Below are 17,243 nucleotides of genomic sequence, written 5' to 3'. Positions count from 1 at the left end.
TTGTTTATTTGCACCTGGAGTATCGGCAAAGCGAGACTTTGTTCGTTTTTTGTAACAGATAAATTAAATAATACAAATAATCATAGACAATACCAACAAGTACAATTCCATGTTTCTGTATGGTTGGGATTAGCATGACAGTGGGCCGGCTGCGTGCTGCCCCTGTGATGCGCACTCCCGAAGCGGAGCTGATGCAGGACGTGTTGAGCGGTACCTGCGGCGGCGGGGTCGTGCCTTTCCCGGCCACGGTCACTAAACCGAAGAGGGGACCGGCCGGGGTGTACCGCTCGCTAGAGGACTGGCGGGACATTGTGAAAATGTAAGAGATTTTAAAAATGTAAGATATTTTAATTGTGGGACGGATTTTTTTTGTATTTTTTATTTTTTTTTGCAATACAACTTGATGTGTACACTCAGCTGATGTGAGCATGATAAATGACTTCTAATGTGCATGTATTGACCACGTTATTTAAATAAAACATATACGTATGTTTTAACGGTGCCTTACTTTTTGTGTGTGTGTGTGTTTTTTTTTTTAATGAAATTCCTTTTTTACTGGGGGGGTGGGGTGGTGCTATTTGATTCAACCAACCTGTCGTCACATTAGACGTGATCGATCTTTATAAATCATTACCCCTTCTCGATTGATTACCGCTGTAGAAAATATCTCTCCCTTGCCAATTTTATAAATGGCAGCAATACCACTCTGCGACAGCAGAGGGCAGTATTTCCACCAAATTAATACCGGGAGACATTATCATCAATTACTTTGTCAGAGGGATTTACCGCGCCCGTGTGTTGGCTGCTGCTATTCTAGCGATGCTTTGCAGAAGAGCATCAATGTAGCTTGAATTCGAAGCTTGAAAACACGTTAAGTTTTAATATTAACCAAAAAGCTGAAATATATAGCCATACAGCATATCCTGTCAGTGCCTCAGAGCAGGCAATGTATGCTGTCGGTTATTGATCTATGCTGCTTCTGTATTGAGGGGGCAAATTCACAGGCGTGGCATCGCCATTCCACGGGATGCGGTCAGACTGGAGGAAAAATGAATCTGGAATAAGGGAACTTAATTATCAGACCTGCATTTCCATAATAAACAGTAAGAACTAGATCAGCGGCCGTTTCAATATATACCATTGTGAAGGTAAGGCGGTGGCTCACGGCGATGCAGTAAAGAGGTAAGGGTAAAACGCATCCATGCTTAACGTTATTTTTTTTGTAACCGTGAGCTGCAGGGTCGCTCAGGCAGGGGTGGGGAGGGATTAGGGCTTGTTATGGTCGTTGTTATTTACCTTCTGCCCCAAAGAACATCGAATTTTATTAAATCCTATTTAATCCTGTATTGCTAAATTTAATACATAATCATATAACCACTGTACTGTTATTAACAGTGAAATATATTGCAAGTTCAAAATAAGCGTACTTCAGACTACAGTAAAACTGTCTGTGTCCGACTTTTATTGTGTTGAATACTCTTTATCTATCTATCTATCTATCTATCTATCTATCTATCTATATACGTTTTTCATGTGGGTATAGCCTACGTGTTTCTTATCTCGTCTCTTTCCACATAGGCCGTTTATTACGGTAAGTGATGTGGACCCAGCGAGAGGATTCACCAAATCGCCGTTATAAACAATCCCTTTGTTTGTTAACCCAGTCATAATGATCCATTAAAATATATGTCTAAAATATTATCAATAATAGTAGTTTAAAAAAAAAAAATTTAAAAAATCCACGCAATTGTTTTTATGGCTATAGGCTGTCTGTTTTTGTTTTAAGACAAAAACAGATTTTAAAATAATGTTCTATATTTTAATCCATTTATTTGTGCAATATACCGAGCGATCACAAATATCAGTGTACTAGACTAGCGGCAATATTATTGTTCGAACTGATATTTTGACGTCAAATATTACAAAGAAATGTCAACAATAGAATTGGTTAGTTTTTGTGAGACTGTGATTTGCAGTAATATTGTTTGAGTAGTAACTCATTGTCTGTGCAAGTGCTATCGGTAAGATGCTCGATGCTTCGGGGAAGGCGGCTCTCTGTTGTTAGTGTTGCTGATGTTGAGGCCCGGTTGGTCCGGGCTGGTTTCCTAGGCAGCGGAGCCCGGAGGCTGCAGGGCTCAATATCGAGGGGGGCCGTGTGGTCCTTCATTAACTGAACGGCTGCTGCGTTCGAGATACGAGGCTAGTGTGTGAACCATGCATCAGCTGCAGAGTCACTCACAACAACGCCTCACCCCAAAGACGCACCGCAAGTAGGCTCAGTGACTTGTTCAGGGTCACACAGTGAGTCAGTGGCTGAGCTGGGATTTGAACCCGGGTCCAAGCCTGTTTCTTTAACCACTGGATCACACAGCCTCATATATGTATATTGGGTAAATGGTTTTAAATCGGGCACAGTGACTGTATTATTTGAATAAATAAGGTCGATACATTTCGTGTTTTGCACACACCCGCACTGTGATTCAGTCACACATCACTTTTGTGTTTTCCTGCAGCTCTTTTTCAAGTGGTTTGAAGTTCATGCCACCTTGGCAATGCCTACACATTGTGCAGAATCGCCCTGATAATAAAACCTAGGTTTATTTTTCAGGGCAGTAGTGCTGATCCATCTTCAGCATTGTGCCCTTGCAGCAGCACGTTCCATGCACAACACAAATAAGTAAGCTTGCTTTATTTTTAGAGTTATCTACCAGTGATTATTTATTTATTTGAATCACTGAAACACGCCCTACAATTATCTCCTTACCTTCCCATGGGAGACGTTTCACTAAAATCTCAAAAGCCAGCTAAAATAATAATAATAATAATAATAATATAGTTAATGATGATGATGATGATGATAAGGGTTAAGGAGATTAAACAGAATCCTGTTTTTTTTTTTTTTTTCTAAGCCAGTCTTTCATTTCAGCAAAGCGGTTGATCATCATTCATGCAGTTTTATATTTTTCTGGCTCAAACTCTCAAAACGTCTTCCTCCTCAATAACTCAGCGTGGCGCCCTGTATTCAATTTGAAAGAGTTTTTCCTTCTCCCTGAATCACCAAAATCCGGAGCCTCTCTTTTTACAGCATTTGGTGAGTGGGTGTTAAAAAATTATAAATAAATAATGCACAGCAATGACTGCAGTTTAAAAATCTGCATTAGTGATGAGAGAGAGAGAGAGTGCAGGGGCTGTAGGGGAACGTGACTCCCAAAGAAAGTTCTGTTACTTTTGTAGTCCCATCAGTAAATGCAAAACTAGGTGTGTTGCAGGGGGGACAGGTTAGGGGGTTACACTCTGGTGTACCTGATTTACTTGGAGGTACGGGGATGGGAATAAGACTCCCACTGTCAGGGAGAGAGAGAGGCAGGCAGGGAGAGAGGCAGACAGGTAGGCAGTCATTCAGACAGGCAAACAGATAGTCAGTCAGTCTGTCAGGCAGTCAAGGAACACAGAAAAAACAGGCAGTGACAACAGTTCTGTACTGTCTAAAGTGACCATGCTGCCCTCTTTTTAAGGTGATTTTGTTTACAGCTTTATAATTGGCCGGCAGTTTCACTTTAGCATAATCTGGGCGGGACTTATCTTGTGTGTGTTTAGAGGTCGTGTGTGTGTGTGTGTGTGTGTGTGTCTGTCTCTCTCTCTCTCTCTCTCTCTCTCTTGTGTGAGCGCACGAGCAGGAGAAAGGGTCTCGGATTACCTGATGCAGTTTAGAAAGAGACGGCTCTGGTATGTCTTGCACAAGCTAGCGCTGGCTCTGTAATGCCCACTTTCAGCTGAGCTTGATAGAGAAGACAGCATCTCCTGAGTAGTACTTTCAGTGAAGACCTCTTTGCTTCAAATGAATTCATCTTGACACTTTCTATTGATCGATTGATCACCCGGTCTACAATCGATTAGTGGATTAACGTGTTTGCTTGTGATATTAAATTGCGTTGAAAGACAATGCCAAGTAAAACAATGCATCAGCGTAATGCTTATGTGCTGCAGATTTTTCATAATGCATGCTATTGTTTATTACATGTGATTGGAGGTTCGCCAAGGTCTTTAGAAATACCCTTGATTAATCCATAAATTATTTTTTTAATCGATCAAAGATCGAGCAAAGGTGTGATTTAATTAATGAATCATCTATCGACTAAAAAAAAAAAAAAAAAAAAAAAAACTAAAACATCAATATTGAGGGGAGATAATCCATGCTGTAAAAAAATAAAATAAAATAAATCCATCTATAGCTAATCAGGATCAAATCGATAAATAAAGTTAGAATCTTTTTAAAAGGAGGTTCTGTCTTAATTTACTGAAACAAGTGTAACACAGCTGCAGACCGCTACAGCAAGATTATCACCCGGGCAGGAGCTAGTAGAGAGAGACGGGGAGGAGGGGGGGGGGGGGGGGGGTGGGGTATCGTGTGTTTAATTATCTCCACTGTGCAGAGCAGCGTTTCAACTGCCATGGGACTGACGTCAGCTCACAGCAAGCAGGCAGGAAAGGGAGGGTGCCAGCAGGGGAGGAGGGATCATTATAGTACCCTGCTGGGGAGCGAAACAACCAACCAAAATAAACTAGTTTAACTCATTCTCCCTTATAGAAGTTTACTGCAGTAGTTATGCAGTTTCTCCCCCTGCTTTTCCCATGGTTATATTCTGCATGTATCATAGGCTCCTAGTTATTACAATCCAGACCGTTATTCAAGTTTACAGGGTCGTTTTGCAGAATTTTGTAAGGTTAGTTTATCATGCTTTACCAGACCTCTCTGTGCTTTAGAACGCTTCCCTATGCTTTACCAGACCTCTCTGAGCTTTACAATGCTTGCCTATGCTTTACCATACCTCTCTGAGCTTTACAATGCTTCCCTATGCTTTACCAGACCTCTCTGTGCTTTACTATGCTTCCCTATGCTTTACCAGACCTCTCTGTGCTTTACAATGCTTCCCTATGCTTTACCAGACCTCCCTGTGCTTTACAATGCTTTGGATAAAAGCATCTGCTAAATGACTAATTAATTAACATGTAATTGTAAATGAATGTCCAATTTCCTGATTCGATTTTGCATTGTAGCCAGCGGGCAGTGCAAATCCATTTATAATGAGAATCTACAGCTCTGTCCAAAAGCATTGCATCCCCCTGTGTATAGAATAAACTCATTTTGCTTCATGAAGTCAGATGCACTATGCTGAATAATGTTATGTTAACATATTGAATTACGCTCAGCTTTGTAGTTTTCCATAGCACTTAATGGAAAACTGGCAACAATTGAAAAATGACATTTTGAAATCCAACATGAAAAACTATACTGGTGTTACGATATCCGGTAGACTTTTGCCATATCATTGTGTAGTTGCTTGGATTATATTGAGTGGTATTATAGGAGGCTGTGTGGTCCAGTGGTTAAAGAAACAGGCTTGTAACCAGTAGGTCCCCAATTCAAATCCCAGCTCAGCCACTGACTCACTGTGTGAGACCCTGAGCGAGTCACTGAACCTCCTTGTGCTGCGTCTTTGGGGTGAGGCGTTGTTGTGAGTGACTCTGCAGCTGATGCATAGTTCACACACCCTAGTCTCGTATCTTGTAAAGCGCTTTGTGATGGTGCTCCACTATGAAAGGCGCTATATAAAATGTATTATTAATTCTACTGCTGTTGACTCTCTCTCTCTCCCTGTCCCTCTCTCCCAGCTGACCTCCTCCCCTCCCCACCCAGTGAAGATGAGCAGCGAGGCCCCCCCCTCCCCGGCCCCTCTCAAGGAGCACAGTGACGACTCCCCCCCCATCTCCCCTCTCAAGAGCTGTGAGGGAGACCCCAAGTGGCAGGACTTCCACCTGATGGATACCGGGAAGAGAGCCTCCCTCATCCTGCAGAGTCCGGTGAGCTGTGGGGAGCAGGCCTGGGGTTACTGAAATTCAGTGACAATTACAATCACAGCTAGAGTTACGCTACAGTGATGGCAGTTATATTTACCATCACAGTAAAAAGTAACCGAAACAACTGCCCACATCCCAAAGGTTACTTTTATTTAAAAGTCTAGGTCGATTTGCATGGTCATTTTTTCCGGGTTATGCTATGCATTTCCCTTGGTTTGCTATCGTTTGCCAAGTTTTGCAATATGTTTTACAGGGAGGCATAGCAGTTTCACCCATTCCAGGTTTTACTACCAGCTTGCTTAGCCACAGTGTGTCTAGGTAACAAGCTATGTCTGATTAAACTCCCAGTGAAACCAGGACTGGATTAAACTGCTTAGCAAAGGGAGTCGGTAAAACACATTGACAAACACGACAAATCATTTGTGTGTGTGTGTGTGTGTGTGTGTCTGTATGTCTGCCTGCGTGTGTGTCTGGGAACGTGACTCTCTCTCTCTCTCTCTCTCTCTCTCTCTCTCTCTCTCTCTCTCTCTCTCTCTCTCTCTCTCTCTCTCTCTCGCTCTCTCTCTCAGTCCTTCAGGGAGGAGCTGGACAGTCTGATCCAGGAGCAGATGAAGAAGGGAAACAACTCCTCCAACCTGTGGGCCCTGCGTCAGATCGGAGACTTCCTGGCATCACAGGGAGCGCCTGCCAGCCTGCCCGTCTCCCCCTCCTGTAGGTGAAATCAAAAGCCCCCCCCCTCGTCTCCTCACCCCCCTCCCTCTTCTCCTCCTCCTTTCCTCCCCCTCCCTCCTCTCCTCACCCCCCTGCGAGCCTGCCCGTCTCCCCCTCCTGTAGGTGAAATCACCCTCCTTCCTCCCCTCCTCACCCCCTACCAGCCTACCCGTCTCCCTCAATGCAGTATCCGGAGGAGGATCTATGACCGTGTAAAACTGTACGTTGATATAGTCTCAGCGTAACATCTCTAGACTCATGCATTCCACGCTCTCGGCTAGCTGCCCTAGCATTCTGTTCAGTTGCCTCTGCATGTGTTCGTATGTCCAGCCTGTCTGAGGGGCAGTAGTGTTCCTCTGTGTGTCCAGCACTGTGTGTGACTCCTCCCCCCCCTCCCTCGTTGCAGCTCTGATGATGGTCATCCCCATCAATGACCTCCACGGCACTGACCCCGCCACCCTGGCTAAAGGAGAGAGGTTGATGCGCTGCAAGCTGACCAGTGTCTATCGGCTACTGGACCTGTACGGCTGGAGCCAGCTAGCCAGAACCTACCTCACTGTGAGTGCCTGTCTGTCTGAGTGACTGTGCACTTCTCTATCTGTCTGTCTGTCTGTCTGTCTATCTATCTATCTATCTATCTATCTAGCTATCTATCTATCTATCTCAGTGTCTGCCTATCTATCTATCTATCTATCTATCTATCTATCTATCTATCTATCTATCTATCTATCTATCTACCTGTCTGTGTCTGTCTATCTACCTGTCTGTCTATCTCAGTGTCTGTCTGTCTATCTCTCTGTCTAGTTATCTCTCCATCTGTCTGTCTATCTAGTTATCTGTCTATCTGTCTGCCTGTCTGTCCATCAGTCCTCTAGAAGCAGATGAATGATGCGGCAGATCCTGATGAGAAGAAAAACATCTGCTGAAGCATCAGCTCCTGTGATCCAGCCTCCTTATAGGAGCTGTCTGCTGGGCTACCCTTAGCCTAACCCTAACCCTGACCCTACCCTGACCCTGACCCTGACCCTAACCCTGACCCTTGTATCAACTGTCTGCTACCCTGACCTTGACCCTGACCCTAAACCTAACCCTTATACCTGCTGTCTGCTAGGCTACCCTGACCCTGACCCTGACCCTAACGTGACCCTGATCCTGACTCTGACCCTGTCTCTGTCTACTGGGCTCCATTATCAGCAGTGTGTCCTTCTGTTTGCTTTGTCTGTGCAGCTGAGAGTGAGCAAGGAGCAGGATCACTTCCTCATCAATCCCCAAGGCCTGTCGTACAGTGAGGTCACAGCATCCAGCCTAGTGAGTACGAAACCATCTCCCATCTCCCTCCTCCCTCTCACCCCTCTTCCTCCGCATCTCTCACCCCTCCCCCTCTCACCCCTCCTCCTCTCACAGAGTCTTGACGTGCTCTCCCGTGTCTCAGGTGAAGGTCAATGTTCTGGGGGAGCTGGTTGAAAAGGGCAGCACCGCTCTGGAGGTGGACAGGGCCGGCTTCCGGCTCCACTCCGCCATCTACTCTGCGCGGCCGGACGTGCGCTGCCTGATACACCTGCACACCCCTGCCACTGCCGCGGTACGCAGCCCTCGCACGGGTCTCACACGGGAGTAACATGAGTCTAACACACAGCCATGCAGCGCAGCGCTGAGACCAGAACTGCAGTGCTCTGCTCCAGGGACACTCTTATAGAAGTGCCCCACAGTACAAGCACAGCACAGTGTAATAAAGCACAGAGAGGTATGGTAACGCACAGGGAAGCATTGTAAAGCACAGAGAGGTGTGGTAAAGCATAGGGAAACATTGTAAAGCACAGAGAGGTTTGGTAAAGCACAGGGAAGCATTGTAAAGCGCAGAGGTCTGGTAAAGCATAGGGAAGCATTGTAAAGCACAGAGAGGTCTGGTAAAGCATAGGGAAGCATTGTAAAGCACAGAGAGGTCTGGTAAAGCACAGGGAAGCATTGTAAAGCACAGAGAGATCTGGTAAAGCACAGGGAAGCATTGTAAAGCATAGAGAGGTCTGGTAAAGCATAAGGAAGCATTGTAAAGCACAGAGAGGTCTAGTAAAGCATATTAAAAAACAAACAATGGTACACTGTGGTGAATGAACAGTGTAACCAGAAGACAAGCCCATCTCCGTCACTCTGCAATAGCTGCACTGCATTCACATTGATCACACTCACAGCTTATATCCTGGTCTGCTCCTCTCTCCCTTCTCCCTCTCCCTCCCCTCTCCCCACCAGGTCTCTGCCATGAAGTGTGGTATCCTGCCTGTGTCTCACGAGGCCCTGCTGGTTGGGGAGGCGGCATACTTCAATTACACCGGAGACATGGAGGGTGAGGAGGACAGAGTGGAGCTGCAGAAGAGCCTGGGGCCCACCTGCAAGGTGAGACAGTGAGGGGGAGAGCGAGAGAAAGAGGGAGGGGCAAAGCGAGTCTAAGACAGTGCGTGTTAGCGTGAGAATCCATGTGCAAGGTGAGTTTGTGCGTAGGCCTGAAGATGGAGAACCTTGTGTATATGTAAACAAACTGGAAGGTCAACCATGTCCCGTCCCCCCCCATGCTCAGGTACTGGTGCTGAGGAACCATGGCGTGCTGGCTCTGGGGGAGAGTGTGGAGGAAGCCTTCTACAGGATCTACCACATCCAATCAGCATGCGAGATTCAGGTGAGCGCACCGGGCTCTGTAACGCTGGCTCTGAGAGGGCGTCACCCAGTCTGTGCTGTGTCTCAGTGTTGGAGTGTCACCCAGTCTGTGCTGTGTCTCAGTGTGGGAGTGTCACCCAGTCTGTGCTGTGTCTCAGTGTGGGAGTGTCACCCAGTCTGTGCTGTGTCTCAGTGTGGGAGTGTCACCCAGTCTGTGCTGTGTCTCAGTGTGGGAGTGTCACCCAGTCTGTGCTGTGTCTCAGTGTGGGAGTGTCACCCAGTCTGTGCTGTGTCTCAGTGTTGGAGTGTCACCCAGTCTGTGCTGTGTCTCAGTGTGGGAGTGTCACCCAGTCTGTGCTGTGTCTCAGTGTGGGAGTGTCACCCAGTCTGTGCTGTGTCTCAGTGTGGGAGTGTCACCCAGTCTGTGCTGTGTCTCAGTGTGGGAGTGTCACTCAGTCTGTGCTGTGTCTCAGTGTGGGAGTGTCACTCAGTCTGTGCTGTGTCTCAGTGTGGGAGTGTCACTCAGTCTCTGTGCTGTGTCTCAGTGTGGGAGTGTCACTCAGTCTGTGCTGTGTGTGTGGGAGTGTCACCCAGTCTGTGTGTTCTGTCTGTCTTTCTCTTCCTCCAGGTATCAGCTCTGTCCGTGTGTGTCTGTTTGAGTGTCTCTGATCCTTAGTCTGCCTCTGTCTCTCTGTTCAGTGTGTTTGTGTCTCTGTGTATTGTGTGTGTGTGTTTGTGTGTGTGTGTGTTAGTGTGTCTCTGATCTCTATCTCTGTGTCTCTGTGCATTGTGTGTGTGTTGGCGTGTTTCTGATCTCTGTCTCTCTGTCTCTCTGTGTCTCTGTGCAGTGTGTGTGGTTGGCTTGTCTCTGATCTCTGTCTCCCTGTGTCTCTTTACAGGTCTCAGCTCTGTGCAGTGCCGGCGGGGTTGATAACCTGATTCTGCTGGACAGGGAGAGACAGCGCCCCCACCAGGCTGGCTCAGTGGGCTGGGCAGGGTCCACCTTCGGGCCAATGCAGAAGTGCCGCGCGGGCGAGCATGAGTTCGAGGCTCTGATGAGAACCCTGGACAACCTGGTGAGTGAGCCACGAGACACGAGACACGAGCCCCGAGCCACAAGCCACGAGCCCCGAGCCACAGTGAAGGCAGAGGAAAGTGTGATAAAGCACAGTGAAAGCACAGTAAAGTTTGATACAGCACAGTGAAACCTCAGCATGGTGTAATACAGCACAGCGAAGTAACAGCTTAATATAACAGTCTTGAAGTTTTGTGAATAAAACAAAACCTGCTGTGCACGTCTCTCGCGTGTGTGTGCGTTAAGCGTGTCTGTGGCGTGTGTTGCCAGGGTTACCGGACGGGTTACGCATACCGCCACCCCGTGCTGCAGGAGCGCTCAAAGCCGCGCAGCGAGGTGCAGATCCCGGCGACCGTCACGGCGTTCAGCTTCGAGGAGGAGCCCGTGCCGCGCTCCGCACCCCGCCACCATGCCCAGCGGCAACAGCACGAGAAGACACGCTGGCTCAACACTCCCAACACGTACCTACGGATCAGCCAGAGCGAGGGCAGCCCGGGCACCAAGACCACGGTAAAGAAAAAACAGCAGCAACCGGGCAGCAGTCCAGGGGTGGCAGAGAACAGTCCAGGGATGGGAACGAGACTCCCATTGCACAGCAGCTTCACCCATTCCAGGTTTTACTGCCGGCTTGATCAGCCCACAGTGTGTTTAGGTAAGCTGAGGTGTGTCTGATTAAGCGCCTAGTGAAACCAGGAATGGATCAAGCCGCTGTGCAACAGGAGTCTTATTCCCATCCCTGCGCACCGCAGTGAGTAACGCTGTCTCCTCTGAGCTGCAGCCCCAGAGAGGTATTTGCACAAGGAGCACTCTCGACAAGCTCTGTGTTTACCTTCACTGTTGACTCTGGAGTTTAAATTGCTATCATGGAGATAAGCTGCCAGATTCCCAGCGCAGGCTGATTCCATAACTGCTGTATACTTTATGATTATACAGCTCACCTTAATTTCTCTTTGGCTGGCAGCGTCTGATTTACGACTTTGAAGATAATCTTTCTTCATAGCTATTATTATTACTTTTATTATTATTATTATTATTGGAGTGACGGGCAAATGCTTTTCAACTGCTCATTTGTTTAATCCCGTATGGCTTCAGTATAGAGTTACACAACACAGTGTTAAGGATAGGACAAGCTTCCTGTACAGGGGAGTGTCTGAGCACTGCAATGCAGGGGAACAGAGGCTGCGTGCCTGTGCTGCCACCGCCACCTAGTGGAGAGAGCGGGTATGACAGCATGAGAGCGGAAATTGTTCAGATTCTAAGCAGACATCTTACCGGGCTTGAAAAAAAAAAAAAAAATTGCCTAGGATTGGAACTCAGAGAGAGGAAGAGAGAGAGTGGAGGCTGAAGCCACCCACAAAACGTCATTGAAAAAATCCTATCGTTGATTCCATTTCAGGATGTTCAAAAGGTTGCACAAAAACACGTTTAGCAGCTCGTATTGGTTTGCATTTAAACACTAATATTTAGTTTAACTTTCAGTTGTTCACAATCGGTGTTATTTGAAGTTTCTAATTATTTCAGCTCCAACCCCCTTGCTTAAAATTAAACATTGAAATACACCCTCTGCATGATCCAAACATTGAAATATACCCTCTGCATGTTTCAAACATTGAAATATACCCTCTGCATGATCCAAACATTGAAATATACCCTCTGCATGTTTCAAACATTGAAATATACCCTCTGCATGATCCAAACATTGAAATATTCCCTCTGCATGATCCAAACATTGAAATACACCCTCTGCGTGTTTCAAACATTGAAATATACCCTCTGCATGTTCCAAACATTGAAATACACCCTCTGCATGTTCCAAACATTGAAATACACCCTCTGCGTGTTTCAAACATTGAAATATACCCTCTGCATGTTCCAAACATTGAAATATACCCTCTGCATGATCCAAACATTGAAATACACCCTCTGCATGTTTCAAACATTGAAATATACCCTCTGCATGATCCAAACATTGAAATACACCCTCTACATGTTCCAAACATTGAAATACACCCTCTGCATGTTTCAAACATTGAAATATACCCTCTACATGTTCCAAACATTGAAATACACCCTCTGCATGTTTCAAACATTGAAATACACCCTCTGCATGATCCAAACATTGAAATACACCCTCTGCATGATCCAAACATTGAAATATACCCTCTGCATGTTCCAGTTGCTTGACCACATCATGGCTGCTTGTTTTGTTGCAGTGTTGTGTGACACGCTTCCGTCACAGATCCATCCAATCATGTTAAAAGCTCTGACACCACGACTGCTAATGAACCCGGCTCTCTTGCATGTTGGTTTAGCTCTCTTGAGGGGCGCGGTGTCTCTGGTTCACGTCCAGCCTCGACTTTTACAACAGCACTTGTTTATACTGCGCTGTGTGTGTGGGGGTGGGGGGGGCAGGGTTAATTCAACGCAAAAGAAGGCTGCTCCCTGTGTCAGCGCCCCCTCTCTCCCCACCTCTGTGTGATCAGAAACCAGCCCAGCTCCACACAGCTCCTCTGATCAGCACGCTCCCCTCCCCGTGCTTAAACCAGCCCAGCTCCACACAGCTCCTCTGATCAGCACGCTCCCCTCCCCGTGCTTAAACCAGCCCAGCTCCACACAGCTCCTCTGATCAGCACGCTTTCCTTGTAACTGCATGACTTTATTATTATTATTATTATTATTATTATTATTATTATTATTATTATTATTATTATTTGGCATGCCTGTGATTGCATTGCTCTGTGTGTCACTCAGTGGCTCAGAGCGGAGGAAGCCAAGCCCAGCAGTGGCTCTGCCATCAAGACTGAGAACCCCAATCTGTTTGTGCCGCTCTTCACTGACCCTCGAGAGGTGCTGGAGACCAGGAATAAGGTACTCTACCACCTCTCTGTACGCCCTCGACCCCCCCCTCTGTAACCCTTCTACCAGTCTACCCCTCTACCTGCCTCTCCTCCCCATCTCTACCCCCTCAACCCTCTCCTCCTCCCCCCTCTGTACCCCCTTCTCACAACGCCCCCCTCCCCTGTGCTCTCTGTGTGTTTCAGATCCGGGAGCAGAACCGACAGGACATGAAATCCGCCGGGCCACAGTCTCAGCTCCTGGCTAGTGTGATCACAGACAAGAGCCGGAGTCCGGTACAGTGCACTCACACCCTCCCTCGCCCACTCACACCCTCTGTCATCCACTCGCACCCTTCCTCATCCACTCGCACCCTCCCCCATCCACTCGCACCCTCCCCCATCCACTCACACCCTCTCTCATCCACTCACACGCTCCCCCATCCACTCACACGCTCCCCCATCCACTCACACGCTCCCTCATACACCTTGATACTGAGACACAGAGGTATTTCGGGCAGTGTGCAAAGCTACAAGGACAGGACGATAGGCAGTAGATTTGAAAAGCCTTACATTAAACACAGGGAAGTCACCCAATGTTCAGAGACAGAGTCTCACTTCAGAAACCTAGAAACTTACTCAATACAATCAGCACTCGGATATCTGTTACCCAGATACACGTCAGTCGCATTTTACCGCGTTTTACGGACAAGGGCTGGAACGGGCCAGAATGAAATAGGCAGATCTGCGTCACACAGGTTTAACTGTCAAAATTTTCGAGGGTCGGATATGTGAGAGCTGCCTGCATTCACTCAGCAGTTTATTCTCTGATTTACCATTCATGCACGAGTTTGTTCGTCTGTTAGTTAATTCACCCATTGCTGTATTCATTCTCAAGACGATGAAACCATATACTAGTTCATAATTCCTTTATTTGTTTTTTTTCACAGCCACAGGCATGTCTTGTCCTTCTCTCTGTAATTGAATCATATTAAATAAGCTCTCTGCCCCCCCCACCCCCCCCCACCCCTCTTTGGTGGTTCAGTCCGCAGACACTGAGCTGGTGCACGCGGCCGGTCCCATGGAGCCAGGGGGGGAGCCTGTGACAGAAGTGCCCGACCCCGAAACACCCAACCCCTTCAACCAGCTAACAGACAGAGAGCTGGAGGAGTACAGAGAGGAGGTGCAGAGGAAGCAGAGGGGCGGGCAGGACGGTACGGGTTCCAAGACACAAACCGGACCGGGCTGGCTTGCTGTTTGTAACTATAGTAACAGATCCTGCATTTTATTCGTTTCTCAAGAGAATCTGTGATTTCACCCGGAGATCATACTGCCTTCGAATTTTTCTTGCTGCTGACAGAGTGTTCCTGATTTGGTTGCCATGTGTGCATGTTACTGACTTTACAACTATACAGCATGCATGTAGATCAGGGAGCCAAGTCCAAAACCTGGAATGGGTGAAGCTGCTATGCTTATTCTCACCCTGTGGTTTGACGCAAAAAACGTGTTTTCGACTACTGGTTGCACCCGACTGACTTCCAGCAAGCTGGGGGGGTGGTCCGAGGGCCTCCCCTACCAAGAGCCCCTCTCCCCCCCAACCAGGGTCCCCCCGCCTCCCCCACCAAGTCTTCCGCTGGTAAGAGAGCGGACCAGGGGGGTCACACACACACTCCATAATGGGGCTAAACCATAAACACATTGCAGCCATCAAAATAATTCTAGGAAATGATCCTAATCTTAGATGTGCTGTTTTTTTTCATTTGAAAGGGTGGTGTCTGGTACTACACTGAGCTGAAGAAATCCCTTTTTTGCAGCTCTTGCTTTCAGATAACGTGGCCCTTCCTTGCTCACCTGGAGGGTGAAATTTGCCCCGCCCCTTTGAAGGCCGGCTTTCCTGTCAGCCACCAACCAGCTGCTGCTTCCCCTATTGACTGACGTGCTGTGCAGCCAGTGATTTCTTGTACCCAGTGTAGTAGCAGATGCTATACAATGAAAATGCATGCGTTCATTATAGCTTATTAATAGTGAAGGGTTTGTTTATAGTTTACAGCTCTGGCCAAAAAGTTTTGCATCCCCCTATAGGATGAATTAATCTGGCTTCATAATGTGGAATGAAACCTGCTGAATAATGTTATGTTAACATATTGAATTACACTGTCCTCCGAAGCGTGTGCAGTCAGCCGACCGCTTCTTTCCACACTGCAGACTCACCGTGCAGCCACCTCAGGGCTGCAGCATCGGAGGACAACGCAGCTCTGGGCAGCTCACAGGCAAGCCCGCAGGCGCCCGGCCAGATCACAGGGGGGCGCTAGTGCTTCTCCAGTATACTCTCGAATGCCTGTCTTGTATATCTTACCTGAACATTGTGTGTGAAGCTAAGTCTTGTTGTTGCAAGCTTAGTTTCTCTGTGTCAGCAGGGTTCCAGCCAATGTGACAGATTAGCAGTGCAATAGTGCAAGGATAGCGCATCAGCTGAGGATCCAGTAAGGTGGTGCTGAGGGCAGGAGAGTCCAGTGCAGAGCAGGAGGAGCGGAGCAGATCTGCAAGTTTTAGAAGTGGCAATTAGTTAGCTGCGCTCAGTTCTGTAGTGGCTGGACAGGGTCTTCTGAGTGCAGAGGGGGTGTTCTGTGTTGTTTCTCATTGTACTGTGTCTTGTGACTTTGTCTCCATCTGTCTACACTACTCTCTGTCTCTCTCTGTCTCTCTTTCTGTGTCGCAAAAATAGGGCTGTCTTCAGACTCAAAGTACTTGTCACTGTAGTAAGTACCGAGACATTTCCAAATGTCTTCTCTTCCTCGTCTGTTTATTTCTGCGCTCTCAAGTACAGCTGGTACACCAGAGTGTATCCATTATTAGCTTCCTCCCTGCAACACTGTGCCCCCTAGTGGATGTTAGAAATATTACACCACCTACACACATTAAGCTGCTATAAATACCCAAAACTGACGCCCAGGAGCTACTGTAAAATATATGTGTTGTTGCTTTTTCTTTACAAATGTGCTGAATCAGGAGATTTGTGTTTGCAGATAATAAATACAAAATCACTTCAGAAATCGTTCATCTTGTGCACTTCCTTTCCTTTTGCAGGTCTCAAATGGGCACTTGTGAAAGCAGGACATTTATAGTAAACTTTATTTTTATTTCTGTATTTAGCACCTGATCTTGGGTTCTACTCTCTCAAGAAACTTTATACTGGGTCGCCCTTCCGAGGTCACCTCTCGGATGAAATTGCTTCCGCCCCTGCGACGGCTCATTTCCTGTCAGCAGCCAATCATTGCTTCCGTTACAGACCGGCATGATTTCAGCCAGTAACATGCTTCGACCCAGGAAGCGCAGGGTGTAACATATTTCTTGAAAATAAGGCATGAAGGCTGAAAACTTTCTTTAACCTAACCTGATTCTGGCTGTTGTGAAAATGCGTGTTTGCCAGGACAGGTTTCAAAAGTGCAACTTTGAGACTCTGTATAACGGACAGAAAGAACTTCACAGCAGAATTTAAGAAACTGTTAGATATATTCACTATAAGGGAGGGCAGTAAGACTCCTGTTGCATAGCAGTTTCACTCATTCCAGGTTTTACTAGGAGCTTGATTAGCCACAGCGTATAGAGCAGTACTCTGGTCCTCAAGATCTATTCCAGTCCTGGTCTTTATTCCAACCAGTTCGTTGATTAAATTAGTTAATTGCCTCTTAGCAGCTTCAGTTAACTACATTAGAACCTGCTTGGAGTAAAAACCTGGACTGGATTGTGTCTCGAGGGCCAGAGTCGAGTACCACTGGTGTACAGGTAACACGCTCAGGTGAGTCTCATTATAGTGAAAACCAGGAACAGATCAAACTGCTATGCAACTGGGGTTTTATTTCCGTCTGTGCAATAATAATGCTGGTTATCACAGGGATGGAAATGAGACTCCTCTTGCATAGCGGCTTCACCCATTCCAGGTTTTGCTTTGATTAGCCACTGTGTGTATAGCGAACAAGCTCAGGTGGGTCTTATTAAATTCATCGTGAATCCAGGAATGGATCAAACTGCTCTGGAACAGGAGTCTGAGTTCCATCTCTGGGCTGCTTTATTATTGGATGTATAATATGATCACAATTATCTGTGACACACAC

At 47.0% G+C, this 17,243-nt stretch overlaps 1 protein-coding gene across 3 annotated transcripts; it reads left to right on the top strand.

The window, feature by feature from the left end:
* The first annotated feature begins 220 nt into the window (after window positions 1–220).
* On the top strand, window positions 221–14,461 carry LOC121302209 (beta-adducin-like). 3 transcript variants are annotated; one of them, XM_041232034.1, is made up of 13 exons: window positions 221–319; window positions 5,674–5,862; window positions 6,429–6,570; window positions 6,977–7,128; window positions 7,798–7,878; window positions 8,003–8,152; window positions 8,818–8,961; window positions 9,143–9,241; window positions 10,119–10,295; window positions 10,565–10,804; window positions 13,046–13,162; window positions 13,336–13,425; window positions 14,174–14,461. In XM_041232034.1, the coding sequence occupies exons 2-13, from the start codon at window positions 5,704–5,706 to the stop codon at window positions 14,438–14,440; spliced, it is 1,818 nt and encodes a 605-aa protein (XP_041087968.1). In that variant the 5' UTR covers window positions 221–319; window positions 5,674–5,703; the 3' UTR covers window positions 14,441–14,461. The 3 variants fall into 3 exon arrangements, with proteins under 3 accessions (XP_041087968.1, XP_041087965.1, XP_041087966.1); XM_041232031.1 differs by lacking the exon at window positions 221–319 and adding an exon at window positions 786–1,182; XM_041232032.1 differs by lacking the exon at window positions 221–319 and adding an exon at window positions 3,623–3,726.
* The last annotated feature ends 2,782 nt before the right edge of the window (window positions 14,462–17,243 follow it).

Source organism: Polyodon spathula, chromosome 29 (genome assembly GCF_017654505.1).
Source record: "Polyodon spathula isolate WHYD16114869_AA chromosome 29, ASM1765450v1, whole genome shotgun sequence".
Lineage (NCBI taxonomy): Eukaryota > Metazoa > Chordata > Actinopteri > Acipenseriformes > Polyodontidae > Polyodon > Polyodon spathula.
Note: the sequence above shows the minus strand (reverse complement) of the source record. Positions and strands in the feature narration are given on the sequence as shown.